Source organism: Mchenga conophoros, linkage group LG6, assembly GCF_057382185.1.
Source record: "Mchenga conophoros isolate Kocher_MC1m ecotype Shallow Benthic linkage group LG6, M_conophoros_male_GT1.1, whole genome shotgun sequence".
Taxonomy (NCBI): Eukaryota; Metazoa; Chordata; class Actinopteri; order Cichliformes; family Cichlidae; genus Mchenga; species Mchenga conophoros.
Window position 1 is genome coordinate 35875574 of NC_140531.1, and position 10138 is coordinate 35885711.

The 10138-nt window shown below is 40.2% G+C and overlaps 1 protein-coding gene across 1 annotated transcript; it reads right to left on the reverse strand.

The window, feature by feature from the left end:
* Nucleotides 1–1764: 1764 nt before the first annotated feature.
* On the reverse strand, nucleotides 1765–9890 carry LOC146573184 (protein Wiz-like). Its single transcript, XM_085277807.1, has 9 exons — nucleotides 9814–9890; nucleotides 9196–9289; nucleotides 8549–9037; nucleotides 7137–7946; nucleotides 6609–6965; nucleotides 4792–5006; nucleotides 4572–4713; nucleotides 4314–4473; nucleotides 1765–2596 (listed from the first exon to the last, which is right to left on the reverse strand). The coding sequence occupies exons 2-9, from the start codon at nucleotides 9206–9208 to the stop codon at nucleotides 2440–2442; spliced, it is 2343 nt and encodes a 780-aa protein (XP_085133933.1). The 5' UTR covers nucleotides 9209–9289; nucleotides 9814–9890; the 3' UTR covers nucleotides 1765–2439.
* Between the last annotated feature and the right edge of the window lie 248 nt (nucleotides 9891–10138).

The following is a 10138-nucleotide window of genomic DNA, read 5'->3' on the forward strand; positions in this document are numbered from 1 at the left end:
TGTTTGGAACAGGTTGGTCACAGGGAAGAGGAGTTTAGAGGAGCTTGGATGAAGATGCACCTTTTTTCATGTCCTCAGAAGTTAAATTAACATCTTCTTATAAATTAGTTTGATTATGCTGGGGTGATGATTAATGCTGAAACACGTGCAACTGCAAGGGCAAACAAGACCTCAAAACCACAGTATGACAGGAAACCCTTGTTAGGTGTTCATTACCTGTGGTGTCCCAGGTTTATATCCAGCAGGAGACTCACGTCATTCCCATAGTCTGTAATAAGCACTAAAAATGCCTTGAAAATTATCATTAAACAAAGATGTGATTAATTAGTAGATAAAGCAAAATCAGCTGAAGTGAGTTCCCAAACAGCTCTTTTAAATAACCATCAATACCGGCAAGCTAACACAACAAAAGGAAAGTGGGGTGCAAAACGGAGGAGAAGCAGTGATATATCACCACATCACAAGTGATCTCAAGGCACTTTATATTATAATGTAAAGAAACCACAAAGTCATAGATAGAAATCCAGTGAGTCAACCATCCTCTATGAGCAATCACATGGCTCTAAAAAAGGCCTTTCTTGGTCCAGAAACTGGCAGCATCTTTCTATGCTAACTGAAAGAGACAAAAAAAAAAGAGATAACAACACAGAACCAAGTGCAAACTATGTGAGAGAAAAAAGAAAACATTAATCGCGTGCAGTAGTGGCTTATGAAAGCACAGGGAATGAGGGGAATGGAGAAGAAGCATCACGGGGAATTACCCAGCAGCCTGAGTTTGTGAGAGAACTCTAGGTATTATCAAAAAGGAACGTTTGAAGCTCAATCTCAAAAGTAGAGAAGGTGGCTGAACCCAAACAAGAAGCCAGTTCAAGAGAAAAGGGATCTCACAGCATGAGACTCTGACTGTCACTTTTGCACATGGCAGTAATTTCTAAATCAATCAATTCTGGATTTTAAAGGCCACTGTATAAAATCTGCTTCATTTTGGATCTACAGAAGACTTTTCAAAGAGTTTTTGGGACAACATGATAGAAAGGGATTAAATTATTCCAGTCCAAAAGTTAAAATTTTTAGCTTACACAACCAATTAAAACAAAAGAATATTTTATGAGGTATAGTTTCTTATACTCTTACTTTTGATAAGCCTCAGTACTGGGCTTTGGGATTTCTCTCCAAATCAAAAATTGAAATAAATAAATAAATAAAAGTAGCAGTAGGAAAATTGTGTGGGGATATATTTGTGTGATCCTTTACAGCAAAACCTGCTGAACTTTTAGAGTTAAACTGAAACTTTTTTTTTTTTAAAACTCTCAGGCGGTTTATGTTTTATATCATACAAAAAAAGTATGAAAAAGTAACTTCTACAGCTTTACAGTTTTTTGTGTTGGTAATAAAAATGAGTAAGCCATTTATGTTACTTTTAAAAGTTCATAAATACAACAACAACAAAAAAAAAAAAAAACCCAGAAAATATTATTATAATGAAAAGTGCAAAGTTAAAGTAGAAAATAATGACTATGTGCCGTGAGACACTCATATGGTTCAAATGTTTTTGGTTTGCGCACAAATGGCTGTTTCAATTGAAAGGTTGGTGATCCCTGGTTTAGAGTATGGATTAAATGCTAAATCCTAATTTTAAAATATATTCACTTTTCTTGCTGTAGTATTGGAAACGGAGGAAATACCATTCAGAATATCTGGTTAAGTCAATGTTCCTGAAGTTCATTCCTATAGAGATTAGAAAAAAGCATATCACACACGATATTAATTATATACAAGATATAATTTATTTTATACAAGTGTTAAAAAAAATGTAAAATCTCCATCCACTGTCAGCTTGTTTTGCATTTTGTAAAGAAAAAGAATGGAAACACTTAACTACCTTCTACAACAATGGCATTAAGCTTTGTGGTAACAGTGTTGTTGTGTACAGAACACACAATGAAAAACATTGGCCCTACATATTTAAGGTAAAATGCCGTAAACATTTATGTATAAAACAAAGTTCAAAGGTAATTAAAAGAAAAAAGCTATTTTGAAATGAAATGACACCACAGCAGTTTACACACACTGTAAAAAAAAGAAAAAAAAGTGAAATTCATGTCAGTCTCTCTAGTTTCTTAACATCAAAGGCTGAATACCATTAAAATACATTTAACATCTGTTCAAATGGAAGAAATTTTAGAGCCCACGTAGAAAAGCTCTGTCTGTCAAAAAAAACCCACATCCACATTACTTTGATCTATGATATCTAATGGATTTAACCTGAGTGTATTAGGTTGTGCTGTGTTTCTCATATGGCTCATGGTTGCCCTCTTTAGGACAAGGAAGGAACTAATTTTTTGACAATTTGCTGACATCAAGTAGACATTAGGATAACACAACTTCTTGCACTTTGACATTTAAAAGACTGAGAAGAAAAACTGAATAAATACATGTCTAGACAGCTACTGGATGGACCAGCGCTGGAGTTGTCACAGGTGTAGCGGGAGGAGACACTTTGTCTTTATAGCCCAGCGACAGAATGTGTTTCTGCAGGTGTGTGATCCACTGCTCCTGAACAGACAGAGGTCCATGAAATACTTCCTCACAGAACCTGAACAGCAGGATAGAGAAGTTTTATTAACTGCATCATATGAAGCTGAAAAAGACCCCCCCCCCACAAAAACAAACATTGATATTAACTCAGTCTACACTCACTGGCCACTTCATTCGAGACACTTGTACAGCTCCTCATTAGGCCAGTGCATTTAACCATGTCGACATGGTCAACACAACCTGCTGAAGTTGAAGTGTGGCATGTGTGCTGTTCTACCAGCACAAACAGCATTTATGCAGAAAATATCCAATGGGCTGCCAGAGACCAGAGAAAAATGGCCAGACTGCTTTGAGCTGATGAGAAGGCAACAGTAACTCACTGCATTTGAACCTCTCCAAATGCACAACATGTTTAACCTTGAAGCAGATGAGTTGCAGCAGAAGACCACAGCGGGTGCAACGCTTTTCCAGCAACGAACAGGAAACTGAAGCTACAGTTCACACAGGCTCGCCAAAATTGGATAACTAATTATTAGAAAAATGATCCATTCAGTATCGATGGTTCGAGGTGATGGTGGTGTGAGACACACTACAGTGCTTAAAGAATTTGCTTGTCTGCCTCCACATGCATATGAGTCCAAGTGACATCCCATTCTTAATCCAGAGGCTTTAACGTGATTTTTTTTTTGGATAATTTTTTTGCTTCAACTCTTCTAGGAAGGCTTTCCACAAAGTTTGAGTGTTTATGGGAATTTCTGAACAATATTCCAGAAGCACATTTATAAGATTAGACACTGATGTTGGACGAGAAGACCTGGGTCACAGTCTCCTATCCAATTCACCCCAAAGGTGTTCTGTCAGGCTGAGTTCAGGACTCTGTGCAGGCCAGTCAAGTTCTTCCAGACCAAAATCGCTCATCCACGTCTTTATGCACTTTGGTTCATGCACTGGTGTGCAGTTATGTTGGAACAGGAAGGGGCTATCCCCAAACTGTTCCCACAAAGTTGGGAGCATGAAATTGTCCAAAATGTCTTGGTATGCTGAAGCATTATGAGTTCCTTTCACTGGAACGCTTAATGCGTTGTTATAACACCACTGTAGACTGTGGAAATATTTAGAAGGGAGGAAGTTTTACAACTGGATTTGGTGGTATCCTATTACGATACCATGCTGGAATTCACTGGGCTCTTGAGAGCGACCAATTCTTTGCCAAATGTTTGTAGAAGCAGTCTGCATGCCCAGATGCTTGATTTTATACACGTGTCCATGGAACTGACTGAGCACTTAAATTCAATTATTTGGATGGGTAAGCCTATTTGGGTATTGCTGCTCCCTATCCTTGTTGTGATGCCTGCTTCCAGCTGGATAATACTCCATGTTTTAAAGCTAAAGTCCTCTCAAACTGAATTCTTGAGCATGACAATGATTTCATTGTAATCAAATGGCCTCCACAGTCACCAGATCTCAATCCAACAGGGATGTGTTGACACAGGAGATTGACATCATGTCACATTGGACAAAAATGTCTAAAGAATGATTCCATCGGAGATGAATGTGTGCCACTGGAAAGGCAAAAGGAATCCAATCCAATCCAGTAGAACAAAGGTGTATCTCATTAAGGGGTTAGTAAATGTATAATAATGCATCTGACATTCAGACATTTTGACAATATGTTTAAATATTGTTCAAATGTAGCTTACCTCTCCATCAAATTTAAGATTTAGACAACCTAAAATTTTATAAAGCATTTCTACAGCTGTCAAATAGAGACTCACCTGCACTTGAGGGAATACATTTTACCCACCAGTTTGACCAGTGGAGTTAGTGGGGGCTTTGGCACCAGAGCAGGGATATTGCCAGACCGCGGTGGTTGCTGGGAGTTGCCGTTCTGATTTTCTCTACCTGCAGAGGCCCCGTGCTTTTGTGAATGCACCCCTGAAATCCCACAGAGAAGTTTTAGTATTGCTTTTTAATCTATTACACTGCATCTGTATCCAGCTATCTTCCACAGCCCTTTAGTCCCGTTACTTCACCTCTTGAGGAGCGCACGCTGTGGTTGCTGTAGTCCTTCCTGTTTACTTTGTATTCATAGCGCTGCATGGAAGACTTCAGACTACCGCCAGCCACACACTCAGATTCTGTGGATGGCGATGGGGATGTAGGAGTTTTGTGGGACTGAAAAAGAAAATTACAGTAAATTAGAATGAATGTAATACACTGATGTTTATCTGAATATCTCAGAGCACAGCCAACCTTCTTGATGTAAAGGTCTCCCATGCGATAACGCTTGGTAATTTCCGACACCTTGGCCGGATCTCTCCTGATCAGCTCACTAAGGAGTTCAATTGGTGAAGTCGCTCCATCTGCCTTCCATTCGATGATGCCCAGCTGTCGGAGGTGGGCCCTCGCGTGACTGGCCAAGGCCTTACGGTTCTCAAAGTCGAACCCACAAAGCTCACAGGATGTGTCTGACACAAACGAGATGGCACACATGTAAACTTCTGCTGCCACACTATTTCAATCAAGTTGAGGTGTGAAATATATCTGAGCCATCGCGATACCCTACTTATTTTATCTTTCAGGCACTCTCTTGGAGACTAACTGTTGTGCTTGGGATTATTGTCCTGTTGCATGAGCCAATTTTGGCCAAGCTTTAGCTCATGGGGAGGCTTCACATTTGACTCTAGAATACTCTGGTATGCAGAGGAGTTCACATTTCAGAGGAAAGAGGAGGGCATTGTTCCAGAAGTCTTGTGATTTGTTCGGATGCAACGATGCAAAGCTAAGTTTCCAACTGACAATTGTCAGTCCAATAATCGACGATGGGCGATATAGTCGCGCATGCACAGACTTTTTGATGGGCGGAACAATGTAATCACACATGGACTGAGTTGCATGTTTACAACACAGAAGAAGTCCAAACATGGACGAACTAATTTACAAAAAAAATTAGGGCTGTCAGAGTTAATGCAGCGCTAACGCAGTCATTACGATTAATGCGGTTACAATTTTTAATGCGCTCAACCCATCTGAAGCGCAGAATGAACAAACTTTTGACAAACTGCCCAAAATGCGTTGACAGAGACATTTCAGGGATTTTGACTCAGTCTGCGCTCCAGATGGGTTCATTTGTAATTGCGTTAGTCGTGATGACGGTGCAAAATTTGGGATTTCTTTGGCTTTAAACCAGACGAAAGAGGTAAACCTATGGATGTAACCAAAGGGGTGTGCCACCTGTGCAGACATATAATGCGAGCAAAGTACACTACTAACTTGCTAGAGCATGTACGTGTCTACCATCTGGCTGAGTATGCTGGGCTATCACCAGCTTCTGCAGCTCCATCAACAAGCATTTGGGCGCACTCTGAGAAGGGTGCATTTGTTCGCAGATGAAAGAGGGTGCTGTTAAAACAGCGCTATTATTTATCTATTTATTTTCTGTTGACTGCTTCAATTAGCTCCATCATTATTAACAAACTTACTCATGGGGAAATAAAGAAATAAATCGCCCTTGTAAAAACTATCAATAGTCGATATATTTGTCCAATCGCCCAACCCCATTATGTTCTTTTAAGAAAGAAGAGCCTTTCTCCTGATGAACCTTCCAAACAAGCCATACTTGTTTTTGCTTTCTAACTTTACTGTTATCAACTTTATCTTTTATCGTTAACTTAGGTCTGTACAGTCTGATCTCAATGCTCCAGATCAGTAAACACCCAAAACGTTTCCTTTTATGTAGGTGGTTAAGTTCTGTACTTAGTTAAAATACGCTTTTCTACTTTTTTCTGGAAGTTAAGAGCACTGTTCTTTCTGTCAATTTAAGAGTCTATAGTCCCCAAGTAAGGGTCCAGTCAGGACATTATTCTAACCACACTTCATATTTGAAAGCAGTAATAGGCCAACACTATACACTATTCAAATGTTGAGTACATAAAAGTGACACAAGGAAATAGTTTCACCAAAAAGTTTCAATAATTAGATCATTTCAATAATTCACTAAAGCGTCTGGGAAAAATGCTATGATAACAAATGACAAAATATTGGTAAGTAAAGTAACAAACTTTACTTACCAAGGTGTATGACTCCACCCTTGCTAGATGGTGATTTCTCTTTCATGGAATAATCAAGAGGCGAGTTCGAAGCTGTCTCCCCAGATGTGAGGCTGTCTAGGGACCTTCTGGAGCTTTGAGAACCCCATGAGACTTTGCCCAATGCTGTAGACCCACTGGGCCCCAACTCTTTCCTGCCTTCTTCACCATGCATCATGACTTGTTTTAGAAGATCAATTGGTGATGTTTTAATAGACCAAGAGAGACCGAGCTGCCGTAGATGGGCACGGGCGTGGCAAGACAGGGCTTTGCGGGTGTCAAATAGCTGGCCACAGAAATCACAAAGGACTGTTGGTGGGGACTGCACATCTGTACAAGCTGGGGAAAATTATATATTACAACTTTATACATCTGATCTCACTGTACACACACAAACAGATGGAAAAATGCTAAAGCAAAGAGTGTGATTAAGAAAATAACAAATTAAGCCTGTTATAGTATAACATGGTACCAAACATAAAGCACTTGATTAAACGTTTTTTGCTTTACCTGACTCAGAAGGTTTTGCAGAAATGGCACCAGCAGACAAATTCTGCACAGGGGAGCTGCTCTCATTGGTGGATGTCTTCAGCTGAACAGAAACCTCCGTCTCTATAGGCTCAGGCTTGGGTTTTCTATGAAGGGGGTCCACTGCTAGCCGAAAACCTTTCTTAGCTTTTGGTGCCCTGTAAACGGGAGGGTGAGAAGCCTGAGAGACCTTTTCAGGGGTTGTAGACAGGGGTGTAGAGGAAAGAGAGGTCCAAGACTGGCTTGGACCTGAAGACTGAGCTGCAGGAGAGGGTGGGGCTGGAGATGGTGCTGCAGATGAGCTGGCTGTATTGTTTGTTTTGGGGGGGTGTACAGCTTCTAGCATGCCACTGGATACCAGATCCTCAACGGCATTGATTGCGGAGTTTTTCCCCACTAACTCACTCATCCCTATGTGACGCAGGTGAGAGCGTGCATGGCTTGCCAGGCCTTTTCTATTCTCAAATTCCTCCCCGCAGAGAATGCAGATGCACTCCTCAGATACTTTAGGCCGTTTGCTCGAGGATGACTCGGGTGGAGTAGAAAGGCGTTTGGATGAAGTTCTAGGTGGACTATTTGAAGTAAACTCTTCATTTTTCTCTAAATCAATAGGCTTGAGGTCCTCCTCTTCCATGACCTGATAAAGAAGATCAATAGGACTACCCTTGATGTCACTGTCAGAGATTCCAATCTGCCGCAAATGTGCCCGAGCATGACTAGCCAAGCCCTTGCGTGTCTCATACCAGCAGCCACAAAGTTCACAAACGTAGACCTCATCGTGGGGGTCTGAAGCTAAAAGAATGAGGAAATTGGTGAGAGAAATATACAAAGTTAGCAGGAGACTAATGTAAGATCAACATTACAAATTTAAATACCCTTTATTAAGTTGTGCCTTGCACCTGCAGCTACTCTCCTTCAAAATTTTATGTTTCTTATAAAACATTTGCATGGCTTCCCTTACAACCGTCTTGAGGTTGTAAGTCAATCATATTTAATTTTTGTTTACCCAGTTTGTGTGTCCTGGTTTCATTTCAGTACAGAATGAGAATCATTTTCAGTTTGTCATTTTTGAGAAGTGAGTTGGTGATAACCTGGAAGCCTGCTATCACGACTATTAATTTGAATAATTAATGTGAGTCTCACATGGGCAGAAGGACTGGGAGATAGATTACAGGAAACAGAGGTTTGTAAGCGTAAAGTTCCTGTCTTATGTTTGCATATCTGTGGATTCTCCGAAACACATTGAAATAAGAAGAAAGAAAGAGATTCAAAGTACAGGGCACGGTCTTTGCAGATAAATACACTGACACACACATCTTCTATGTATAAGTTTAGATATTTTGTAAAAGAAATCTCTATATTATGTTAAAGAAAACAGCTCTGTTCAGCCATACCTAACGTGATAGGAGCGTCAGTTTCCCGTGGTGCCCACAGTGGCTTTGCTGGGGCTGTGTGCTCTGAGGAAGATGAGCTGCCGCCTTCAGCTGGCTTAACAGGAGAAGGAGATGATGGGGGGACAGTTGTTGAAGATTCATTCAGTTTTGCTGGAGATCCCTGATGATCTACCTTTTGTGGGGTTGTCGTGAGTCTAACCCCGGCCTTGTAAGAGGTATTAGCGTCTTCTTCTTCTGAAGGGGTCTTTGATTCCTGCTGCATTGTATTTTTTTGAGGCACTGGCCCAGGTGCAGATGAGTTTGATTTGAAATCTGGAAGGCAGCCATCTCTCTCCTGGATGATCTGGTAGAGGAGCTCTATGGGAGCCCCGCTGCTTTCTGACAACGTCACACCAAGCTGGCGCAGATGGAGTCGGGCATGACTGGAAAGTCCTCGCCGTGTCTCAAAGTACGTTCCACAGACTTCACACATTACTGGCTGTGGGGTTGCTGTGGGGGGAGTTAGAAGTTAATGATGACCAGTGAAATGAAATTAACAAGAATGGGCAGAAACCGCACAAGCAGACTCTAAATGACACTCTAAACCCAATTACCTGGAATAATGCAATTTTTGGTAATTCACCTAAAAGCATCCTTTGTCTTTTTACCTTGTGAATCCATTGATGCTGAAAAATGCTGCTGGTTTATTCTGAGAGATGAAAGTGTCGTCTTCCACTGGATCCTGTTAATACTGAATGAAAGCTGAAATTTTTAAAGGCAGAGGAGCTGTATTAGTGTTGACAACAATTTGCAGGTCATTTTTATAGCTCATTAAATAAACGTGCAATGCAATTTCCCTGAAATCCTACAGTTTATAACAAAAACATCCAAACTAGCTGCTTAAACAACACGATTCGACTGACACCTAGCATGAAGAAAGCCCTGTTCACAAACGTCTTCACAGCCGTGGATGAAAACCGGACTGCATCTCTTAACACAGCTTACAGTTAAATAAACTCATCTACTATAAATGTTACTGTACACACTTTAACAAAACCATCTGTAAGCAGTTGAAAGACATTGTAACTTTAAGCTAACTCGGGCTAACCCTGTTACAGCCTTTGTTTTGCTCTATAATGCTAACTTTAGCTGTTGTGCTAGCCTTAAAATAATCTTATTCAAGCTTAGAGAAGACAAGCTACAAATGCCAAAGCCTTAAATGGAAACAAATCATAAATCCTCTCTTTAAAGTATAGCAAATTTTGCCAAAAAACCCAAAATACTACCTGTGTGCATCTGTTTTCCTTATAGTAACAAGCTCAGCGGAAGTAGTGTTCCACACATTCCTGGCTGTATGTTTTTCCAAAATAAAAGTGGTGGAATAATGTCTTTTGAATTATATGGGTGGTATTTGTCATGTCAAACAAATACAATACAAAACTGACAGACATGTGAACATATTTGAATAAAAATGTGATTTTAATCCTCCCCTTATGATTTGATTGAACATTTTTAAGCTGAATATGCCACATGCATAGTGTACTTGGAAAGAATTTTGAGCTACCCTTTATTTCTTTACATTTTGTTTATAAGCAGCTAAACTTTCAGGTA